The sequence below is a fragment of the Pseudorasbora parva genome, chromosome 3 (assembly GCF_024679245.1).
Source record: "Pseudorasbora parva isolate DD20220531a chromosome 3, ASM2467924v1, whole genome shotgun sequence".
Taxonomy (NCBI): Eukaryota; Metazoa; Chordata; class Actinopteri; order Cypriniformes; family Gobionidae; genus Pseudorasbora; species Pseudorasbora parva.
Window position 1 is genome coordinate 13,948,894 of NC_090174.1, and position 25,343 is coordinate 13,974,236.

At 38.2% G+C, this 25,343-nt stretch overlaps 2 protein-coding genes across 3 annotated transcripts in view; both read right to left on the reverse strand.

The window, feature by feature from the left end:
* Positions 1-15,213, reverse strand: part of aatf (apoptosis antagonizing transcription factor) — a 28,791-nt gene extending 13,578 nt beyond the window's left edge. Inside the window, exons 1-8 of one of the 2 annotated variants that reach the window (XM_067437868.1) lie at positions 15,062-15,213; positions 14,405-14,584; positions 14,240-14,258; positions 13,842-14,191; positions 13,565-13,702; positions 7,162-7,276; positions 6,752-6,983; positions 1,559-1,723 (exon numbers count right to left, since the gene is read on the reverse strand). In XM_067437868.1, coding sequence (XP_067293969.1) covers positions 1,559-1,723; positions 6,752-6,983; positions 7,162-7,276; positions 13,565-13,702; positions 13,842-14,191; positions 14,240-14,258; positions 14,405-14,584; positions 15,062-15,203 — 1,341 coding nt within the window. In that variant the 5' untranslated portion in view covers positions 15,204-15,213. Of the gene's footprint in view, positions 1-1,558; positions 1,724-6,751; positions 6,984-7,161; positions 7,277-13,564; positions 13,703-13,841; positions 14,259-14,404; positions 14,585-15,061 lie in introns of both variants that reach the window. The other variant, XM_067437867.1, reaches the window with a different exon arrangement.
* A 955-nt stretch (positions 15,214-16,168) lies between these two features.
* On the reverse strand, positions 16,169-24,612 carry lhx1b (LIM homeobox 1b). The gene is made up of 5 exons (XM_067439973.1): positions 23,974-24,612; positions 22,170-22,393; positions 21,680-21,954; positions 20,604-20,769; positions 16,169-17,460 (listed from the first exon to the last, which is right to left on the reverse strand). The coding sequence occupies exons 1-5, from the start codon at positions 24,141-24,143 to the stop codon at positions 17,090-17,092; spliced, it is 1,206 nt and encodes a 401-aa protein (XP_067296074.1). The 5' UTR covers positions 24,144-24,612; the 3' UTR covers positions 16,169-17,089.
* Between the last annotated feature and the right edge of the window lie 731 nt (positions 24,613-25,343).

Consider the following 25,343-nt stretch of genomic DNA (forward strand, 5'->3'; position numbering starts at 1 on the left):
CTCAACTTTCTCTTCACAAGATCCCACAGATTCTCAATGGGGTTCAGGTCAGGAGAGTTGGCAGGCCAATTGAGCACAGTAATACCATGGTCAGTAAACCATTTACCAGTGGTTTTGGCACTGTGAGCAGGTGCCAGATCGTGCTGAAAAATGAAATCATCTCCATAAAGCTTTTCAGCAGATGGAAGTGCTCCAAAATCTCCTGATAGCTAGCTGCATTGACCCTGTCCTTGATAAAACACAGTGGACCAACACCAGCAGCTGACATGGCACCCCAGACCATCACTGACTGTGAGTACTTGACACTGGACTTCAGGCATTTTGGCATTTCCTTCTCCCCAGTCTTCCTCCAGACTCTGGCACCTTGGTTTCCGAATGCCATGCAAAATTTGCTTTCATCCGAAAAAAGTACTTTGGACCACTGAGCAACAGTCCAGTGCTGCTTCTCTGTAGCCCAAAGTGGCTTGACCTGGGGAATGCGGCACCTGTAGCCCATTTCCTGCACACGCCTGTGCATGGTGGCTCTGGATGTTTCTACTCCAGACTCAGTCCACTGCTTCCGCAGGTCCCCCAAGGTCTGGAATCGGTCCTTCTCCACAATCTTCCTCAGGGTCCAGTCACCTCTTCTCGTTGTGCAGCGTTTTTTGCCACACTTTTTCCTTCCCACAGACTTCCCACTGAGGTGCCTTGATACAGCACTCTGGGAACAACCTATTTGTTCAGAAATTCTTTCTGTGTCTTACCCTCTCGCTTGAGGGTGTCAATGATGGCCTTCTGGACAGCAGTCAGGTCGGCAGTCTTACCCATGATTGCGGTTTTGAGTAATGAACCAGGCTGGGAGTTTTTAAAAGCCTCAGGAATCGTTTACAGGTGTTTAAAGTTAATTAGTTGATTCAGATGATTAGGTTAATAGCTCGTTTAGAGAACCTTTTCATGATATGCTAATTTTTTGAGATAGGAATTTTGGGTTTTCATGAGCTGTATGCCAAAATCATCAGTATTAAAATAATAAAAGACCTGAAATATTTCAGTTGGTGTGCACTGAATCTAAAATATATGAAAGTTATTTTTATCATTACATTATGGAAAATAATGAACTTTATCACAATATGCTAATTTTTTGAGAAGGACCTGTATAAAAACTCACTGTCACCTACTGAACTGGCTGGCTTGACTAACTTAAGATGTTTCACTCTTAAGGAGGGCGTATACTGTACAAATTTGGACATCGGCAGGTTGAGATATTGCCCACGCTACTCATATAATGGGGCCTATGTGACGTGGCTTTGCATGATTTAGCAAAAGGGGACAGCCATAGCCTGGTGAAAATCGGGCCAACTCCCCAAATTTTTTACATGATTAAAAATTATTGTGAGGTGGGGCGGTGCTCGTAACGTGTTCGGCTATTAATTCCTCTCACATGCTGCAAACATATGAGTATGTGAGAGCTGTGAGAAATCCATTTGCGAGCTCGTACGACAGCAAAATATAAAACGATAGCACTGTTAATCTACAGAGCAATTCAACTTATCCCTCTAAAATCAGAGCCATGTCTTACCTCTCCCTCTGTGACGCTGCTGTCTATGTCAGGCGTGATGGGCTCCGGCTTCCCCAGAACTCTGTATTCAGACCTGCGCGTCTGTGTACGTCTCACCAGCCTATCTTTGTCCATTAAAACCTGCTCCACCTGTGTCAAGATGTTCCTGTCAAATGCCCCGAAACCCTGTATATAATGGAAAAGACAAAGACATTGTAAATTACTTGAAGATATACAAGCATTTAACATATTAAGGGTTAGCAGTATCCTACTGTGTGACATATTCAATCTAAAACTATTACTAACTACAAATATTAAACAACATTTATCCTATAATTATTATAAATGCAGTTGACCGCATAATCATTTTAGAAATCATTAAGTTCTGTGATTTGGGAGTCAGTCCTTCTTTGTGTTCAATAGTCCTTATCTGAAGTATGCACACAGAAAGCCGCATCTCAAACTGCACGAAAATATTGGGTTAGCTTTTAAGTATGGTGTTTAAATGGAAAAAATTCACACATTCTGTCTTGCTGAGTGTACTAGCAAACATAGTACATTATGGGTTAAGTTTAGTTAACAGTCAAGAAATACAACGCATGTGTATCAGTATCAGTGTACTGGATCCGTGCATTAGCTTTTAAAGTGACACCAGCCTAATATTCCTGCTGTCTGTGTTTTTAATGTTAATCAAATAGCATAAGACTGCTCTTTTGAGTTTAGATTCTCTGCCCGAGCCCAAGCCCGAACCTGACCCGAACCGACCCGCGGGCCAGGTAGGGCCGAGATTTCCTGGCACTATCCTCGGTCCGGGTCAGGCCGGATCGTTGATCAAGCCTTTGTGTTTTTTTAATCATTGCTTTATTAGTCTATTTGGGTGGGCAGAAACCTATGCTATAATCAGAAATTTTTTTTTTTAGCAAAGTAAGAACTAATACTACAACTAAGAAATGTGTAGGCTACAAAGTTGTACAAGTCAGGATTAGTCTAAAAATGCATGTTAAACTCATAGCACATGCAGTGACGGAGCACAACATTCTGAACAGAAACGTTCAGTGTTCATGAGCTGCTCACGTGAACACTGCACTTTTTTGCTTAATTAAATATTTTAGTTTAAAAGTGGACATTTCAAGCTTTCTATATGCATATTTCTCATGTCTAAAGCCCCGTTTCCACCACAGGAACTTTACCCAGGAACTAGGAACTTTGGGTGGAACTTCGTGTGTTTAGACCGCAGGAACCAGGGTATAAATGAAGTTCCGGGTAAATATTTCCCCCTCCAAACGGCCCTGCTCGCGAGGTAGTACTTTTTCAAAGTTCAGGAACTTTCCAGGGCGGGACTTGGGCGCTGAACATGCTGATTGGTTGAGCTCAGGCAGCATTTTATTTCAACTCGGCATTTTTAAAAGTCTTTTGCGAGGTTCGGTCTACGTTCAGTAATAATCAGTCTTACACGCCGCGCTCATGTTGACAAGAGAGGAAAGTTAATTTTTTTAAGAGGGGTTAACTTTTTATTTCGTAAGTTATGAAGATAATGTTGGAGTAATGAGACAGCGTATATTGCCCCAGGCAGTTTTTACTTTAACTGCGCCTGACAGAAGATTTTTTTTTTCTCAGATGATTATTTAAACAAATAAATAGCTTATAATATAATACTGTATTAGTCCTGGTGGCCGTTAAGAGTTGCTATGGCTTCAGTTAACACATTCCAGCTGCTGGAGAAAACAGCGTTGACATTTTTGATGCGGCAGACAAACTGCTTGACAAAATGATTGTGATTGAAAGTCACCACATGTAAACACCAGATCGGTTTAGATAACGTCTCATGTAAACAGTCCTCTAAATCTTTCAATCGGTACACACAAACATGATTACTGTCCGTTAGGGCTGTCATTTTTGAAAAAAATCTAATTGAACGGAATTAAAATATCAAGCAATGCATTCGAATATATTAAATTATCTACAACGCCGTCATCTCCAGCAGCTGGAATGTGTTTACGGATGCCATAGCAACTCTCAACGGCCACCAGGACTTACGGTTTTATAAAAGCTATTCATTTGTTGTAAAGTGTAATAATCATCTCAGAAAAAATAAATTCTAATGTCAGGCGCAGTTGAAGTAGTTAATGATTGTTTGCTTACATAGGCGTAGGGACAGTGTCATTATGCCAACATTATCTTCATAACTTCTTATGAAATAAAGTTTATCCCTCAGAAAAATGTATTTTCCTCTCTTGTCATGCTTGGTGAAGGCGCGCGCTGTGTACATCACATAAGGACGCACACTCAAAAGTAATCCGGTTAGGTCATGGTGAAATGTTTAGTTTGATCGATTCATGAAAAGGTTTATCCACCCATCTCAAAACGATTACAATTTCATTCAGTTTGGGCATTTTTATTACGATTGAGGTGTTTATATGGAGCATTTTCCTTCAGATTGGACTTTTAAACTACAGTGCTCCATGTAAACGCACCGACAGTAAAAGAAATTGCGCTACATGGCACTTTAAAAACCGGATAGTTTATTTATAGTTCGATTACAGATATTTCACGTCATCTTCGAATGCATATTCGAATATTGAATAAAAAGTGACAGCCTTGTCCGTCACTGGCTTGGAGGAGCAGTACTCTCAGTCCTACATCACCGGGCTAATTTGCCTAATCTTCTCGGAACTTTATCGCGGTCGAAACGCAGACAGCTGCAGGTCTGGGGGGGAGAAAAGTTCCTGTAGAAAAGTTCCTGGTACAAATTGTTCCGGGTAATTTTGGTGGAAACGGGGCTTAAGAGACAAGTACCCTGCTGCATTTCAGTTTATTTAAGAGACACGTTCCAGTTCATGAGCAATGAAAGCGATCACTCCCACGACTTCACATCACGATTATACTCTGCTATTTGCTTATTATTTATTAAATCCAAGCAATTGGCCAAAGAAAACTTCATTAAAATTATGATACAATTTAAACAAAATGAAAGAAATGCTTTCTACGGAAAAAAACCTAAATATTAAAATAAATATAACACCAAAATCATTTCTGACCCACTCGCATCTGCACTTACAGTGCCTTGCGAAAGTATTCGGCCCCCTTGAACTTTGCAACCTTTTGCTACATTTCAGGCTTCAAACATAAAGAACTGTATTTGTTTGTGAAGAATCAACAAGTAGGACACAATCATGAAGTGGAACGAAATTTAATGGATATTCAAACTTTTTTAACAAATCAAAAACTGAAAAATTGGGCGTGCAAAATTATTCGGCCCCCTTAAGTTAATACTTTGTAGCGCCACCTTTTGCTGCGATTACAGCTGTAAGTCGCTTGCGGTATGTCTCTATCAGTTTTGCACATCGGGAGACTGACATTTTAGCCCATTCCTCCTTGCAGAACAGCTCGAGCTCAGTGAGGTTGGATGGAGAGCATTTGTGAACAGCAGTTTTCAGTTCTTTCCACAGATTCTCGATTGGATTCAGGTCTGGACTTTGACTTGGCCGTTCAAACACCTGGATATGTTTATTTTTTAACCATTCCATTGTAGATTTTGCTCTATGTTTTGGATCATTGTCTTGTTGGAAGACAAATCTCTGTCCCAGTCTCAGGTCTTTTGCAGACTCCATCAGGTTTTCTTCCAGAATGGTCCTGTATTTGGCTCCATCCATCTTCCCATCAGTTTTAACCATCTTCCCTGTCCCTGCTGAAGCAGGCCCAAACCATGATGCTGCCACCACCATGTTTGACAGTGGGGATGGTGTGTTCAGGGTGATGAGCTGTGTTGCTTTTACGCCAAACATAACGTTTTGCATTGTTGCCAAAAAGTTCAATTTTGGTTTCATCTGACCAGAGCACCTTCTTCCACATGTTTGGTGTGTCTCCCAGGCGGCTTGTGGCAAACTTTAAACGACACTTTTTATGGATATCTTTAAGAAATGGCTTTCTTCTTGCCACTTTTCCATAAAGGCCAGATTTGTGCTGTATACGACAGAGTCTCCCACCTCAGCTGTAGTTCTCTGCAGTTCATCCAGAGTGATCATGGGCCTCTTGGCTGCATCTCTGATCAGTCTTCTCATTGTATGAGCTGAAAGTTTAGAGGGACGGCCAGGTCTTGGTAGATTTCTAGTGGTCTGATACCCCTTCCACTTCAATATTATCGCTTGCACAGTGCTCCTTGGGATTTTTAAATCTTGGGAAATCTTTTTGTATCCAAATCCAGCTTTAAACTTCTCCACAACAGTATCTCGGACCTGCCTGGTGTGTTCCTTGTTCTTCATGATGCTCTCAGCGCTTTAAACGGACCTCTGAGACTATCACAGTGCAGGTGAATTTATACGGAGACTTGATTACACACAGGTGGATTCTATTTATCATCATTAGTCATTTAGGTCAACATTGGATCATTCAGAAATCCTCAATGAACTTCAGGAGAGAATTTGCTGCACAAAGCAAAGGGGCGAAATAATTTTGCACGCCCAATTTTTCAGTTTTTGATTTGTTAAAAAAGTTTGAAATATCCAATAAATTTCATTCCACTTCATGATTGTGTCCCACTTGTTGTTGATTCTTCACAAAAAAATTACAGTTTCATATCTTTATGTTTGAAGCCTGAAATGTGGCTAAAGGCCGCGAAGTTCAAGGGGGCCGAATACTTTCGCAAGGCACTGTATCATAATCAGATGAAATGTAAAAATGGGCCGGGCTAAATATCCTGAAAAGCACTGTTTATTTTATTTATATCTTTCCTCTATTGAATCTGTTCTGTTGCTTGTAGTTTGATTATATGTTCTTATTTTCTTTATTTTTATTTGACAGTAGTCCTTTTTTTTCCCTGAACACAGTACATACCGAACCATACTGAAACCATGACCCTAAATCCGAACCTATAGTAATTTGAACTGTTACACCCCTAGTCTCTGAACAGACTTCAGCTGGTTGCACAAATATGAAGCAACCAACTCTATTGGATCTGACATCATCTGCATCACAAACAGTAATTAAATTATTTCATAACACTTTGTCTGTAAATGCCCCTTAAGATGTCATTTCAGACAGATGGTCAGAATGAAGGTTCAAAATATTTTCCGCATATATACTTCTTATTTTGTGCAAAAAACTATTAACATAGTGAACCTCAAGGTACATATTGAAATATTTCATTTAAAAAATCCATGTCATGAGCCCATGTCAAGGTTATAGATGCTGCTATTTTTTTTTAAATATTTGTACCTTATTGCTTTTGCCCGTTGTTAGCCGCGTCTTGTCATACCATTTCTGCAGGGTGGCATCACGGTAAGGCAGAAAAGCAGCAAAACGTTTGGCCATAAAGTTGGGATACTCCGCCATTTCACGTTTTCGTTTGGGGGGTCCTTTCCGAACTGCTTCCTGTTCTTCCTCTTGGCCATCATCCCCATTTTCCATATCTTCCTCACTGTTAATCTCATCATCATCTTTAGGATTGCTATGTGTGAAAAAAGTGATACATAAGGAAATCATACAATGTCATGTAAGAAGCATCCCAAAAATAGTAACCAGTTAGTAACCAAAAGCAATTAGTTTCCATTGATGAATAGAAATAAAGAATAATTTGCTATCAACATTTTCGTAACAAAAATGTATTTAAAAGCAGAATTTGGTACCTGTTGGCTCCCCAGGTCTTGCCCTGAGAAATAGCTCTGGTTTCAGGGTTTTGGTAGAGCAGCAGATCTTGGAGTTCCAGTAGAGATCTCTGTAGAGCCTTCAGGGCTTTATGACCTACCACACATAAATGAGCGTATCATACTGCACGTCAACCACAACATCAATTCAGTACACTTCTGTAAACGCAGGGTCTACTCTGATCTTAGGCCCCATTTACACTGCATGGTTCAAGTGACCCAATTCCAATTTTCCCCTCTCATGCAGCACAGATCAGATATGACATGTGAACGTGTAAGCAGTAAAAAAACGCATGAATTCCGATATCCTCAGATTGGATTTAGGCCTCACTCAATGGTGCACACAATGATGCGTGCATTAGCGTCTGCCATGTAAGCGGTCAAATCGGATATCCCCCAGTAAATGAGTCGTACGTCATTGAAAAAAGGACTGAGGCGAATGACGTCAACTCAGGTGGACACAAACTGCGATAGCAACAAGCCTAGGAGATGAAAAATTCTATAGACTTACATTGGAGAAACAAACATTTCTAACACAAACTTTTACCTGGAAAGCAGAAAAATAAATAAATAACACACAAAAAAAAAATTACTAAATAAAACAAAACCTTGTCCTGTTAATCAAAATGAATTGTTTTCAAATCTTATAAAAATATGCCTCCTAGTATTCCTGCAGAATGGGCTCTAAAACAAAACCTGAACCCTGTGCTACAATTTACTTTACATAATAAGAACAAATAAATAAAAGGACTGGTGTGTGTGTGTGTGTGTGTGTGTGTGTGTGTGTGTGTGTGTGTGTGTGTGTGTTTGGAGGGTTGTGTTCTAAGATGTGTCATCTTTACAGCTAATCAAAAGTATGCATGCACAGCACCCTCTACTAAAGCAACGTGCTGTTCAAAATTCAGGAGGACGGTCCCACATCAATCATTCGCTGGCTAAAAGACCAATGCAATAAATATGCAAATGAGAAGCAGGTAGTCACTAAGCACCCAGATCTGCTTGAGAAGGAAGGTGCACAAATGTATTAATTGCATTAAGAGCTAGAAGAATCCCGATATTAAAACCACAAGTGATGTTGGGGCCGTGCTTCCTTAAGTGATATTGGTTAACCACAAAGACGATGTCATGTTTAAATGATAATAAAAGCAGAAATGTAACTGCATTCTCATATGATTCTAGCCTAGAAATCTAGAGGTACCCTAGCGGCAGCAAATCTAATTTGCCGCGAGTGTCGTCTAGCAACTCTCAATACATTTCTGAGCTGTAAAAAACAAACTGGTCGGGCCAATCACATCTTGTATAGATTAGGTGGGCGGGGCTTAACATGTTATAATAGTAAACACAGAAGGTAGCAAACAGCGGTCTTTCGAATCAGCTGACAAGACTTGGAGTTAAGCTTTTCTCTGAGAAAAGAACAGCACTGAAGTCATTCTTAAAAAGGGAAGATGTGTTCTGAGTTTTGCTGACCAGATACAGTGAAAGTTAAATCTGTCAACTAGCTCTGCTTCACCTTTTTTGCTCTGGTTGGTTGTAGCGCTATCCTATCGCGTGCAGAGGGAGTTTGAAAGACAACCGTTTATCCCGCCCCTCGGATTGAGCCCTGTCAATGGTGAGTTTCCAGACCAAACATCTTGATGTGGGTCAGGCTTGTCAAGCTAATATAATTCCTCACTGACTTAAAAACAAACATAGGATGGGAGAATTACAAGTTTCATGCCTTTTGTCCATGTGCTAACCATCTTTTAGGAGAACATAAGCATAAAAACTATCTTAGAAATAGTATTTAGCTACACTACAACTATCAAAAAGTAGCTAGCTATATTGAAACTGTTTTTTTTAACTGAATCATTGTTTTGAGTTTCTTTTCGATTGACAAATGCTTTGCCAAAGCAATGGCACAAAACAAAACACTGGTCATCTTTTAGGTTCATTACAAAATTGTGGCAGAACAGATTTAACTATGAATTCATCAGAAATGGACATTTGATATAGTGCGCAAGTAAAGCAGGACAATTCATCAATTTCAAAAGGCTATTTTCACCTGTATGTGCTTGATGTCTTTGATGCGGAAAATGTTTGAATCTTTGGCTTACATGCATGCATGCATATATGCATATATATATATATATATATATAACATACAAAAGTGTAACCTTTATTAGTCGATTAATGTGAAATCTCAACTGTACATCATCATCCTTCGATCTTTTGAACTGTACACCACTGAACTGTAACACAAGGAACCTACTAGGAAACAATATATGGAGGTAATGCACAATTTTAGTGATTTAAAGGGTTCATGAACTGCGTTGTTTTATTGTTTTAAATCAGTGGAAAGGGCTAAACAGGCAGTGATGAAGTAGGCGTAGATCTTTTTTCTGCATAGGCGGTGTTTCACCACACTGACATCACAGCCTGGCACATTATGAGATTGAGCGTTTTCTGGGCCTGATGTCAATAAAAACTTTTCTTTGACTAACAATAAAGTTTTCAGCTCCAAAACACACAGGAAATTCTTATATCACAATTAACTTTTATATATCAAAGGCTGAATGAAAATTTGATTTCCTAATTCATCACCTCTTTAATAATACGGCGACACTTCAATGTATTGCAGGCTCTTCAAAGAGCATAACTGAATAAAGAATGGTTGGTTGCGCTACACTGCTACTTGCTGGAAAAAGTAGTTAGAAACTGGAAATAGCAACTGAAAATGCAGTAACTTAGTAGCATCAAACATTGTTTCATTCAGATATACAGTGGGTACAGAAAGTATTCTGAGACCCTTCAATTTTTCACTCTGTTATATTGAAGCCATTTGCTAAAATCATTTAAGTTCATTTTTTTCCTTATTAATGTACACACAGCACCCCATATTGACAGAAAAACACAATTGTTGACATTTTTGCAGATTTATTAAAAAAGAAAAACTGAAGTATCAAATGGTCCCAAGTATTCAGACCCTTTGCTATGACACTCATATTTAACTCAGGTGCTGTCCATTTCTTCTGCTCATCCTTGAGATGGTTCTACACCTTCATTTGAGTTCAGCTGTGTTTGATTATACTGATTGGACTTGATTAGAAAAGCCACACACCTGTCTATATAAGACCTTACAGCTCACAGTGCATGTCAGAGCAATTGAGAATCATGAGGTCAACGGAACTGCCTGAAGAGCTCAGAGACAGAATTGTGTCAAGGCACAGATCTGGGCAAGGTTACAAAAAAAATTCAGCTGCACTTAAGGTTCCTAAGAGCACAGTGGTCTCCATATTCCTTAAATGGAAGACGCTTGGGATGACCAGAACCCTTCCTAGAGCTGGCCAAACTGAGCTATCGGGGGAGAAGAGCCTTGGTGAGATGGATAATGTAGAACCCAAAGATAACTGTGGATGAGCTCTAGAGATGCATTCGGGAGATGGGAGAAAGTTGTAGAAAGTCAACCATCACTGCAGCCCTCCACCAGTCGGGGCTTTATGGCAGAGTGGTCAGACGGAAGCCTCTCCTCAGTGCAAGACACAGTTTGTTAAAATAAACACCCGAAGGAGAAATTAAGATTCTCTGGTCTGATGAGACCAAGATAGAACATTTGGCCTTAATTCTAAGCGGTATGTATAGTACAGGTGTAGTGCAGCCAAGAACAGGGATATCCTGGAAAAACCTTCTCCAGAGTGCTCAAGACCTCAGACTGGGCCCAAGGTTAACCTTCTAACAAGACAATGACCACGTTAAGCAAACAGCTAAAATAACAAAGAATTGGCTTCACAAAAACTCTGTGACTGTTCTTAAGTGGCCCAGCCAGAGCCCTGACTTAAACCCAATGGAGCATCTCTGGAGAGACCTGAAAATAGCTGTCCACCAACGTTTACCATCCATCCTGACTGGAGAGGATATGCAAAGAGGAATGGCAGAGGCCACCCAAGATCCATGTGTGAAAAACTTTCCCAAAAAGACTCAAAGATCAAAATAATGCTTCTAGTAAATACTGAGCAAAGGGTCTGAATACTTAGGACCATGTGATATTTCAGTTTTTCTTTTTAATAAATCTGCAAAAAAGTCAACAATTCTGTGTTTTTCTGTCAATATGTGGTGCTGTGTGTACATTAATGAGAAAATGTTTTTTACTTAAATGATTTTAGCAAATGGCTGCAATATAACAGAGTAAAACATTTAAGGGGGTCTGAATACTTTCCGTACCCACTGTACGTTACAATAGGGAAGAAAAGACTCATATTTCATGCCAACTTTAAGTAAGGTATTAATACATGACATCCAAACATTTCTATAGATTTTGAATGCTGCTTTTTAATAATTGTTGCCAAAATAATGAATCAGTAAACCAAGCAAACTGTGTAAAAATGAGGAACTTAAGAAACAAACATCAAGAGAACATACATAATGAGATATCAAAATTAGATGAGCAACAAAAAGCACAAAAAAAAGTTTGCATTTATTTTACATTTATTGTCAGTATCACGCGGGTAGGTACTTTTACTCTTGGGGTGTGTGTGTGTGTGCGCGCATGCGTGTGTGTGGATGACCATGACTGGTCAGCCACCCCCACCGAAGACCATTTCTGACCCAGGAAACACCCTGGAGATGATTTGAATTGTTGTGTGAGGAGAAACAGTGGAAAACAGAGCAGGTGAGAGAGTTGCCTCATCACATTATACGCTAACACTGTGCTCAGATTACAATACTTTGCAGATAATTATCATGTATCAGGCAATCGCAAAGCTGGTATTGGTCATCTAGGAGTATTGATACCAATAACAGAAACTAATAATAAGTTCAGACCATCTGGCTTAAGTCACTCGCCGTCCACATTAAATGTAAGGTTGGGCGCGGGGCGTAACGTTACACGGTGCTGTTTTTAATGTCATACGAGCTCGCAGACAATGTTTTTCTCTCGCATGGACATTGTGGATGCTCGTATGGTCGTGGCTCGCAGCATGTGAGGAAAAACACGACGAGCCGAGCACGTTTCTCGCACCTCTCTCTCACAATATTTTTTAAACATACAAAATCAAAAATGTCGGGAGTCGGCTCGATTTTCACCAGCATGGTTGTCCCCTATTGCCAAATCATGCACAACAATGTCACAGGCTAGATCTATGAGTATTATTATGCTATAGCTCAGTTGCTGCAACCATACAGTGCCTTTTTACACACACACACACACACACACACACACACACACACACACACACACACACACGCATACGTGCGCTCTAACTCCCTCGCTGGTTGTTTCTGTTGAAAGGGCTGCTATTCTATGGTTATCAACAAATCATTTGCACACAAGTAATGTTTTCTATCTAAAGCTAGCAGCAACATTGAGTCTCTGTTTTGAGTCTCCAGTCTCTGCTTAATGCGAACGCTCGTGTATACGTGTTCGCCCGGATCGCCTCAGTTCACGCGGTTTCTCCAAGCTGATCGTCTGACAGATCCGTGACCGACCGTTACACCACCCGCCGTGGCCGAGCCACAGACAGTATGACGTGTTATGTTGATCCTTTATTCACTCATTCAGCGTTATGGGTTTATTTTGTGCCGGTTCACCGTCGATAGTGTGAGGATGTATGATGTTTTGAGTATGTATTTAAATGAACGATGTACATATATATATGTATACATGGTTTGAATGAAATATGTATACATTATCAGCACATAATTCCTAACTTTTAGTGTGAGATTATGCATTTGTGTTTATGTAGCCTACATACTTTGTATTAATCAATGTTGAAGTTGATTAATGTAAAAACAATAGCCAAGAAGCATTGCGTGTGAGTGTTTAATCATTAAATATTATCCTTTAACTGCATGAGTATTGCAATGTTAAACTTCATCATATCGCTGATAATCCACGGTGTAAAGTGAACACACACACACACACACACCACCGCGTGTGTCAAAGCAGATGCAGAAGTGAAAAACCGTCTCTTCACCTGCACAAACGCCCCAATGCAGCTTTTCTAACTTTTTTTTTTTTTTTTAGGAAACCTGTGGATTCAATGTCCTGACAGGCTGGACACAATAATTTTCCATGACAATGATACATTTAAATAGAAAAACTACCGAAAATACACTGATTACTACAGAATACCAACCTATTCTGCACTGAGGCAATGCTTGGCAGACGACTTCCTCTCGTGACGTAATATGACGTGACGTTGGAAAAAACAGCCAACTAAACAGCCACTTTATCTGATAAATTTGTGCTCTTATGTCTTTTAAAAACATTTTAAACCTTTTCATATGGCATTTTCATACAAGGTTATATGTTCATCTAAAAAAATTTTACCTGCAATATGCTCTTTAAGGAATAATTAGAAAAACTATTTTTCTATTACTGTTAAATGGGTAAAATAGACAATTCACTTACTGTTTTTTAAAGCTTCAGCATATTCAGCCCCTCCCCTGCTCTTGAACTCTGGGAATGTCTGTGGCTGTGGAAGCTGATTGGCTGTCACAAGAGCCTTCTGCATTTTGATTCGCCTTTCAAGCATCAGGTCCCAAAGAGCTGGAACGATTTGAAAACAGCATAAAGATGAGTAGTATTTTTCTACTCGACAGTTTCTATGTTTCTTATAGAAGATATTGCACATGCATTCTTTGTTACTTATTTATTTTAGAGAACATTGTGAATTGTGCATCTATACCGAGCTGATTTTTAACTGCTTTCCCTTTTTCGACCTCTTCATCAACTTTCTCTTTAGAGAAGGTCCTCAAGGATGATCCCTCCTCGTCATCTTCCTCAGTCTCTCCTTCACTTGCTACGGAGTCCTCTTCTTCCTCACTGTCTCCCAGATCATCCATTCCCTCTGCGAGTTTCATAAAGTCTGTGCTTTTCATTTTAGAGACCAAGCTGGACATCTGCGAGCTATCATCTACAATGAGATCCTCCTCGACATCGCCTTGATCTTCATCCTCATCATCATCCTCCTCATCATCATCATCTTTGATGCACTCCATGTACTTGTCCAGCATTCCATTTTCTTCTTCTTCTTCTTCTTCTTCATCATCATCATCATCATCATCATCATCATCATCATCATCATCATCATCATCATCATCATCTGAAAATGCACACAAGTACAAGTTTTAGTGCCTCATTCCTACCTTATTATGCTAGGCAAGTTATTCGTTAGTTGATTTTTCAGTTACCAAAACATTTCTCTTTTTGTTTAAGCAGCTTTTTGTCAATCAAACATTTTCACCTCACCTGATCCATCCAACTCTTTCTGTAGATCCTTTCTGGATGTTGCCTTGCCACAATATCGACGATCACCTTCAGCCAGAATGGCCACAGAGCGCCTCCGCAGATGGCCAGATAAAAGGTCTGCCTCATCATCATCAACGCCACCACCTTCATCAAACTTCTCTATGACTTTGGCTTTCGTCTCTGCAATTAAGTATTAAGATTTATTTTAGCTAAAGAAATCATAGGAATTTACAGTTGTAATCATATAAACAGTTAGTGATACATTTGTTACACATAAAACCTGCATATAAGATGCTGACTATATCACTTATCACCATAATAATGACTATAGCATGAACAATGCCTTTCACATTTGTTGTGTGCAATTATCAACAACACCTGCTGCTGTAATGTTCTTTAAAACTATTATTAGTTCTTTAAACTAATGATAGTTTATTTTAATCTAATATTTAGCTACAGTACTCATACTTTATTTATTACTAAATTAAATTAAATGTCAAGAGTAATTGTTCACAAAAATAAGAAAAATCTGTACACAGTACACTAAGGCATGCAGACAAATCGTGCTTGCAACGAATGCGACAGATTCACCATTAAAAGCTCTAAAATGGCTAACAACACATTAAAATGAACGGTTATGATATTAATATACTATACCTTCATCTTGGTCGTCCTCTGGATCCACGAATTTTGGTAAAGGATTTAACAAATCCTCGAGCTGCTGTGATATGGAAGCTGCCATGTTTGTCCCACGCTGCACCTCTACCATGACATCATCGGTGCGCGCCCGAGGATTCATGAGTCTCGTGACGTGACGTGCTACAAAAAAATTGGTTTGTTTGTTTGTTTGTTTGTTTGAAACGCTAAGTACATTGCATAGTCGATAATCTTTTCTCAGGGAAAAACTTTAACAGAGTGAAATTTAAAAAAATGTATACTGCATATTGTTATGCGGAAGGTAAACCTTCGTGTCTGATGTCCCGAGAGTTCGAGGCTATCTTTTTTAAAGGGATAGTTCACCCAAAAAAATCAAATTCTGTCATCATTTACTCACCCTCAAGTTGTTCCCTGTATTGATTTATTTATTCTGCTGAACACGAAATAAATTTTGAACAATAACCAAACTGATGACGGACTTATTGACTCCCATTATGGGGGAAAAAATAGCCTATAGAGATCAATGGGGCCCATACCAACATTCTTTTGCATTCAGCAGAAGAAATAATTTCAAAGACTTTCATATATATATTTTTTTTATCTTATTTGGAGACTATTATGTTTTTAATAGTAAATTTTTTTTAAAAAAGTGTGTAAAAGCAGACATTATTTTTGCAGGAGTAGGTCTGTAAAGTGAGATGAATATGCACAATTTGCATTCAGCACGATAATATTGAGCTTTTGACATGATATTGAATTAATAGCCGCATGCTAGTAAATTTGAAATAAGTATATACATAACAAAATTGCATGGGCTTTTTTTATTTTTTCTGTTTGTACTCATTGTGCAAAGTGCATTTAATTTTCCTTTACTGCCATACTGACACGTCTAAAAGGTCATTAGATTATATCAATAATGCAACTTATTTGCTCTTAGAGATAAGCAGCCTATGTGATTCTGCTAATCTCAAATAGAGGTTACTGTCAGTGAATGGTCATGGTCATTTTGTTAGACATTTATTATATTTAGCAGCAAGGAGGACCCCCTAACACAGACATTATCAAATCCATCCGTTTTGCAATTTTTCCCACTAGGAAAGCCTCTGTGTCCTCCCTGTTTGACTCTGTGCTCAGATCACTGTTTATGTTTTACAGTTTTAAGGATTAAAATGACAAATTATTAAATAACCCTAATGCATATGAGTCAATCTCAGTGCTAGTGGTTTTCATAAAAAGCCAATTTCCAGTATGTATTTGTGCTTCATTTGTCAACATGTATTTATGGTTTTGTTTAGTGTATTCTTTGTGCAAACACAATATCATACAAACTAATACAGTGAATCACAATCAGATATAAATTGAATTAATACAAAAGTTTGGTTCCTTGCTTGAAGAAAAAGTTCATGTCAGTATCAAGAGGTTTTTTTAAGTCATCATTGATATTTAAACCCCTGAAGAAAATATACGTAAACAATTGACTCCTATCTGTCCACTGACCATATGAAATAATTTTTAGAAGGTAGACTTTGTCTTATAATTCAAGTCATATTTCATTTCAAATAAAGGGTTTGTCCCAACAATTTTAAGTTTCCCTTTTAAAGGCAAACGCTCTGAGACTTGGTGGAACTCATACCTCCACCGCATGGAGAGCAGAGAAAGATTTTGGTGTGAGATGATTTCAAGTGTCACTATGGCAAATCCTTGAAAGGCAAAGAGGTCCGAGTCATCAGGTTATGATAGACATGTGAACAGACACACCAGGTGTTGTAAATATAAACATTCTGTTTCGGCTTTTCTTAAACTGTCGTTGTCTATAGCACAGCTATAAGGTCTGCAGACCCATATTTGACATTCCACTTTCAAAATACACAAATGCTGCTTAAATACATAAATACATTAAATAAATAAGTAATCAAATGAGCAAATAAATAGTCAATTATGTCAATAAATTAAGTAAATATAAATATTGTTGCTATAAAATCACATGAACAGAACATTTCCACGTTTCCTGAATTAGTCTGTTATTTGCTACCAAACTGTCCCTTCACTCATCTCTGAGGACAGTTGATTGCTGTATCCATTGCCGCTGAGGGAGTTCAGGGATGTGAAGGGTGGAGTGGAGTCACACATGTCAGAGATACTGTGGATGGAGGTGGATGCGCTGTGCTCTGGGCTGGGGGAGTCCTCTGGGTGATGCGATATCATCTCACTGAAGCATTGCGTCTCATTGGAGGGGTGGTGTGCTCCGTGATGGTGGTCCATGCTCCCTAGAGGGGTTCCAGCTGGGCCAGATGAGGCCATGAATCCTAAATCACCTGGAGTCTGGGCTTGGGAGGAAGGTGGACCCTGAGGGAAGTAGTCGTAGTTTGAGCCCGGGCCATAGTACTCGCCTTGATAGTCTGTAAGAAAGAGGAGATCAAATGAGCATTCTCATTAAACTTCCACACAAAGGCAAAACCATGGAAACATTAAAGGTGCCCTAGAATGAAAAATTGAATTAACCTTGCCATAGTTAAATAACAAGATTTCAGTACATGGACATCACATACACTGAGTCTCAAACTTCATTGCCTCCTCCTTCATATGTAAACCTTGTTTGTGGAAAACACCACGGAAAAACAGGCTATTTTCAACATAACGTTAACTGTGACGCAATCGCTGAGATCCTTAATATGTACGCCCCCAACATTTGCATGTCAGCCCATGTTCATTTTCAGGCGGAACTGCGCAGTGCGGCACGAAAACGGCATATCATTACAGATGTCATGTTCCAGGCTGTGCAGGACTTTTCATAGCCTTTCCTTCAGATAAACAATGTCGACAGTCATGGTTGATGTTTATTTACAATCGGCTACCACAACAATTTAATTCAAAGTTGTTAGTTAGCTTGGCCCATTTCACCACGGAGAGTTTTTTTCTAACCTGGGACAATATAGCAGGATTCGCTCAGCGTCTGATACTGAAGAAAGGGCCGATTTCAACCGTATTCCTACAAGCAGTAAGTAGTGATTTTATCCACTTATTGACCGTCGAACCCACAAAAATTGAAAGTTTCTTAGTAAGACAACATTACGATAATATCCCCTGTGTTGTCTAGATTCAACGCAAGATGCTAGTAAAATAACAATTGGAAACTCCAAGTAGCACACATACTAGTTTGTCAAATGGCAAAGGTTAACATTATTTCCTGCCAGTGTTGTCATAAAATACAACAGTAGATACGTCTGTTGATCCCTTCTGATGGATTGAAATCTAAATTAGCCTTTTTCATCATTAAAACATAACTCAGAAGCTAACTACGTTTACTACTACTGTTTAGTTGCTTAAAGATCGCTCACTCGGGCCTTGTAGCTAACGTCACCTTCTCCACCATCTAAGTTGAAATGAAAGTCATTTGACAAGGCTTCTAATCAATTTGTTAAATAAATATACATTTTTGAGAACTGAAGTGTGATAATTTTGCAGCGGGTGATTAGTAAACATGACACTGACTATTGTGGCTTCTACATTACTTTGTTTGGCTAAATAAATCGACTTTTAAATCAGTACTCTACTGTCAAACTGTAACGTTACTGTAAACAACAATATTTACGAACAACCCATTTCAGTTTGTGATTCAAAGTTGAGAAGCTATCATTTTGAAATCATTGCCATGATGGATGGTATAGATGTGTTAGCTGTCATTGAGCAGCAGTGCAGTGAAACAGCCAATCAGAGCAGAACTCTGCATTAATATTAATGACCCTTCCAAATAAGGCAATAACAGAGCATTACATCCTAGGGACAATTTATAGGGTTGTAAATGGACCTGTAAAACTGTATCTGGACAAATTTTGACCTTAAATAAGCCACGTACCCTCTATTTAGATATTAGAAAACAATTTAACATATTGTTTCAAATCATTCTAGGGCACCTTTAAGGATTGTGTTAGAAATTGTTTTAAGTTTCATACATATAATTATTGTCAAATAATTGTTTTAAATTAAATGCAGTATTCTTTTTATTTTTTATTTTATTTTTTTGTAAGCATGGAAACATTAAAGGTGCCCTAGAATGATTTGAAACAATATGTTAGATTGTTCTCTGATAGAAGGTATGTGGCTTATTTAAGGGAAAAAAATGTCCAGATACAGTTTTTATCTTTTGTTCTGCTTAAAGTGTGTCATTCAGTCTACATTTTAGACTTGTCTTTTTTCGTCAACGATATTGCATGTTTATATAACGTTAGTCACAATAGGCTAAAGTTACGCAGTGACTGTGATGTAGCCTAATCTGAAATACAAATAGGCAAAAACATCATAGGAAACACCATACTTCAGTTCTCAAAAATATAAATATATAACTTATATTTTTACAAAATGAATAGCCTTGTCAAATGACTATCGTTTTTACTTATATGGTGGAAAAAGTGACGTTTACTAGAAGCATTGTGTGAACGATCGAAGCAAAGTATCTACGGTTGTATTTTGTAATACAAAATAATATTACCCTTTGTCATTAGACACACTATTTAGTTTTGTATGGTACTTGCTGTTTCCTATTGTTACTGTACTAGTTATCTAGACAATGCTGTCTCTCTAAGAAACTTTCAATTTAATCAGAAATTGTTTAAACAGTCAATAAGTGGATAAATCGCTACTTACTGCTTGCAGGAATATAGTTGCCACTTTCTTCAGTTTAAGACGCTGAGCGAAGCTTTCTTAAAATGGGCCGAACAAACGAACGATCTTGAATTAAATTGTTGTGGTATCGGATTATAAACATCAACCATGACTGTTGACATTTTTTATCTGTGGGAAGGGTAGAAAAGTCCTCAGGTCTCCTGAACAGCCTGGAACATGAAGTGTGTCCATGCGAGCAGCTTGTACCTGATGATTCACTCCATTTCCGTCTGACAATGAACATGTTTGGACAGATGCAAATGTTGGGGGTGTGCATATTAATGATCCCCAACGTTTGCGTCACGGTTGGCGTTATGTTGAGAAGCACTTATTTTTCTGTGGTGTTTTGGATTCACGTGATTTACATAAGAAGTAGGAGGCAATGGTGTTTGAGACTCACAGTATGTGATGTCCATGTACTGAACTCTTATTATTTCACCATGGCAAGGTTAATTCAATTTTTCATTCTAGGGCACCTTTAATGATTGTGTAATAAATGGTCTTAAGTCTTTAAAAAAGTATTAAACATAAAAACTACAAAAATAATTGTTTGAAATGAAATGCAATAATTGTTCACACACACATACTGCATATATATAAATAATAAATAATTCACAGCCTTAAATCATAACCTTTTTTATATATGTGCAAAATACAAGTCTAGACTATTGTTTGTTTTTATTTTTGAAAGCGTGTGTGTGCGTGCGTGTGCGTGCGTGTGCGTGTGCGTGTGCGTGTGCGTGTGTGTGTGTGTGTGTGTGTGTGTGTGTACACGTACATGCAGCAGGGTGTATAAGTGTAACTTGCTACGGCATTCCAAGGATTATCTTAGAAACCTATACCATTTTTTTGTTGTTAATATTCATGAATATAAACTAACCGCCATAAAAAGAGAAATGTCCGTTGGCCATGAGCTCTCCTGGTTCCATTCGATCGCCCAGCGCTCTCATTCTCCTCGGACTGCGGAAGAACAAGTGTCTCCTGGCGCCCAGCGCGCTCAGCTGCTTCATGCGCCTCTCTTTAGAGCGCCGGTTCTGAAACCACACCTGCACGACAGAAAATACACAAAAGAAACGGGACATTATTTTCCATATTAAAAAAACCCCAGAAACATCACGGAGAAACGTTGTTGTTTGTCCAAACAACAGATGAGAGAAAAAAACACATTTAGGCTAACGGCACAATAACATTCAGATAAAGCACCTAAATATCGCTAAACCACGAAGAAGTCAAATTAAAACAAAAAAAGAATTTGAGGAAATTTGGAGCATTTGATTTTAAAGGATACAAAAATCCCTTTTCATTATTTCTGCCGCACAATGCTCTCAACTCTCACAATGCTCTCAATCCGACTGTACAGCCTAATCTAATTTTGTTGCAGTACTGTCCTGTTTGACACTGTGAAGCTGCTTTGACACAATCTTGATTGTAAAAGCGCTACTCTATATAAATAAAGTTGATTGATTGAACGTTTAATAGTCCATAAGCAGTTATATTCGTTACGACAGTCGTCACAGACGACAAGACAATCCAGCACTAGGCCTATCTACTGAATGTCATTTTTCTTTTTTTTCTTTTCTTTTTTTTCTTTTTCTTTTTTTCTTTTTGAGACATTACGTCAGACAATTGCAGGGGGCATATTTGCATAACGCATAGCCTATCCAATCTAGGGACCTATAATTATACAAAAATGTGTCACTGCAGTCATTTACATTGTATACAGGGCAATATCCTCCCACTTTAAGACGTTTACTACCTTGTTACTTTACCAAGTGCATACGTGACTACATAGCATAGTGACATTTTAAACGAATAGTTCCGACTATAAAACCTCATTTGATGGGCTGCGGTCGAACGCGTAATATAGCAAACGCACACCTGTGAGCCCTCATCAGATAAACCCTCCCTGAGAAGTGACTTTTGTAGCCTATGTATCCCCATTTTAGGCACACTTGCCTGAATGACTCGCATGTTGAGGCCCGTTTCCTGCGCCAGCTGCTCTCGTATGTGTCTGGTAGGTTTGGGGGTGGCGGCGAAAGCTGCTTTCAGTGTCTCCAGCTGCTTGGCTTTGATGGTAGTTCGCGGCCCGCGACGTTTGCCACCCAGATTCTGCTCGTCGTTTTCATTGTTGCAGGTCTCCTTGTCTGACGTGTGTCCAGTCTCAGAGTCTTTATAATCATCCTGTGGGTCTTGAGATTCTGGAGATAAGCTCGGGTCACTGCACGTAGTAACTGTAAAAACCACAGAAGTCAGATTTTAGTCATGTGGAATGTCACTGTCATAATATATATATCACGGAGCAAAATGCTACACAAGTAGCCTACCACAAATTCGAAGACAACACAAAATTCAGCAGGCATTGTGAGAGGGGGAAATTAAGTTTACCCTCAAATGTGTTAGTGTGTAGCCTAATTCATCGTGTCGACATTGTTGACAAATTAATCACCTGACAGAAGGTTTGTGTCTTTTCCGGCGCTGTTGTTCATGTAATCCTCCTTGCAGACAAATTTATATTCATCTAGAATGTAAAGTTCTTCGCCAGTGGAAAGCTGTTTATTGCACATGATGCAGGTGAAACAGTTAAGGTGAAAGACTTTGCTTCGCGCTTTCCGAACTAGATCACTGGGCGAGATTCCCTGCGCGCAGCCTCCACATTTGGTCCCATAACGTCTGCGAAAAGAGCACAAACATTAAAGTCACGGAAGTCAACAACAACAACAAAATATCACAAAACCAAACTGATAAAATAGACTCTAGAATGTATAGGTTGCAATAGATTGTTGGCACTGCAACTGTTACTTTTATGAAATTATATCAATTCAGATTTTTTTTTTCTTCGTAATGTCTAATTTAATTCGTAATTTCACAGATTTATTACATGTAGCTACATGGACTACACTTTAATTTACAGTTATGTTTGTCAGAACCCTTACCACAAAAGGTAATAACAGAAATTTGGGTGAATTTGTGCTTGTCCTAATTATTTATAATTTATGTCACTAATTGATATAGCCTTTTATTAATGTACCAACATATTTGAGCTATTTCAATCGTTGTTACAGTAAAATGTGGAGATAATAGGGGTATACAGCCAAAAACCTTATAATGGCTATACAATTGGCATCTCCAGCAACTAAATAATAAAGAGAGAGCACAATAACATTATAACTATTAAATGTTGCAAGAAACATTAACAACATACAAGGTAAAACATTCCAATTATATTTTTTGAGTGTGTGGAAATTACCTTTTAACCACATTATAACGCGACACTTTATTCATAAAACACCATTTTAACAATGTGTTCATGTTAAATGTATCATAAATAATTAACATGCAAAACAGTCTTACAATGATCTTACTAATATAATTGTTTACCCTGTATGGTAAAGAATTAACATGTTTTTACTGTTGTGTTTTTAAAAAAAAAAAAAATCTTAAATGTCTAACATTTCATAGAAATCATAGTAGGCTACATAGCCTACATTTTCAACCAATAAAGATGCATGAACTAGTGTGTGGAGAATTATAAAAATGTTCAGAGTTCAGACTTGATTTGACAGAATGTATTAACAGAATAAACTTCGCAAGCGACAATATAGGCTATATCTTTTGTCTCAGCGCGTGCATGTAAATGCAGTTCACCAAAATGGTTATCAAACGCGTTCTGGCTGGATTTCTGTGGCGTTCCTCTCGAGCTCATTCATTATTCAAATCCACTTATCGCATCTTTGCTCTGGCTTTTGCAAACAAACGCGCGCTACGGAAGATTGAGGCAAGGCAGGGCACACATCCGTCAGGTGCTGGTGGAAATCTCATCCCCTTCTTGCCTGACACTCATTCCTTGTAAACAAAGAGAACTGTTTTAGGCTGTCACGTAACAAGTTGTCTAGTATTCGGGGTTTGTAAATGTTATGTGCACCGGTTGTATCGAAATCACTCTTTTTATTATTTCATGGTGCATTTATTATGTTTTAGCTATGCTGCATTATATATATATATATATATATATATATATATATATATATATATATATATATATATATATATATATATGTATATATATATATATATATATATATATATATATATATATATATATATATATATATATATATATATATATATATATATATATATATATATATATATATATGTTTTTTTTTTGTATGAAAAAAGAAGATTGTTTTAATTAGAAAGGTCAGCGGGCATGAAGGAGCTTAAATGATTTCTTCGATTCAAAGGCTCACCTGAAAAAGTCGTTTTTGCAGTAGAGTCGTCCTTCTCTTGAAAAGCATCTATCAGTTAAATTACATTTACAGTCACAACACTGCACACATTTTGCATGCCAGGCTCTATCCAGAACGCTGAGCAGAAACCTGTCCAGAATAGGCCTCTCGCATCCAGCACAGTGGACCATATTTTGTGACTCCAGTCACTACGTTGCTATCCTTGGAGCGGTAAGAAAAATCGTTTTCCAAAGTTATAGAACACTACGTGGTCCTTGATCCAAGTAAACAAAAAGTCATCAAAATGGCAGGCATTGAATGTACAGCATCCCAAATTTTGCCTAAAGATGACAGCACATAAACGGACAAGTGTCAGCTCCTCTTCAGACGATTAAACATATGTCGATGGTTTACCATTAAGACGAATAAAAACAAACTTTAGTTGAAGTGTTTGTTCAATCTCACGTGGAATGGTTACTTATTCTATGTTTAAATCAGTAGTGCGCGCGGAATCTCCAGTGTCCCCAGCGCTTGAAAAGGAACCATACACGCTTTAAGGTGTTTAATTCGTTCTTTAAAAAGTTAAAATCAACGATTTCGAAGCGTAACGCACATATTCCTGGTCGTTTTGTTTAATTTCCACTTGCATCTCGTTCTGCTTCAGTCGTTGGCATGCGTTTGGATGCTGCCGAGAGACCTTATTCACTGCGATGTGACGTCATACTGGAAAGGAACCAATCAGATTAGAGTAATTTAGGTTGAAAGCACTTTCCCCTGCAATTCCTGCCTATACTGTCCCATTTGGAAACAACACATTGTTTATTACCAAACAAACTTAAATGTTGACTATAATTACATTATAAATGTAGCCTACTGTGTACAATTTTGTAATGCAGTTATTCGAACAATTGTTGTTAGAAATTAATAACTGATATTTAGTTCGTTTTTAGAAAAGCCCATGTAATGCAAGACGTGAATAGGAGTAGCCTATAAGCACCATCTTGAAGATTTCTTGTAAAGAACGACAGATTGTATTTATGGCTTTTTATGATCCTGTAAATTTTGGCATAGAATCTGCAGAATAAAGCTGCTAGCAATCTGAGGCAAGTATTTAATGGGCCAACATGGAATATTATTGTTCACTAATTGCTGAAATAAACTGATTTTAGCCAAATTTTAGCCTATTCTATACACATATATATATATATATATATATATATATATATATATATATATATATATATATATGCTTTTTTGTCAGCTACATCCAGTAGCCCAATAATTAACGAAATTTAGACCTATTTGAATATTTTAGTTAAACGGATGTGTGGATTCGTTCTGAAATTATGCACAGTTCGAAAAAACACGACCTCGACAGCCATGTGGGAAAA

Coding starts and splice junctions, on each gene's coding strand:
- lhx1b (XM_067439973.1), bottom strand. CDS start 24,143: ATGGTCCACTGTGCTGGATGCGAGAGGCCTATTCTGGACAGGTTTCTG. Junction 20,770..21,679: donor TCAACATGCGAGTCATTCAG/GCAAGTGTGCCT, acceptor TCTGTCGTGCAG/GTGTGGTTTCAGAACCGGCG. Junction 17,461..20,603: donor ACATTTCTCTTTTTATGGCG/GTTAGTTTATAT, acceptor TCTTTCTTACAG/ACTATCAAGGCGAGTACTAT.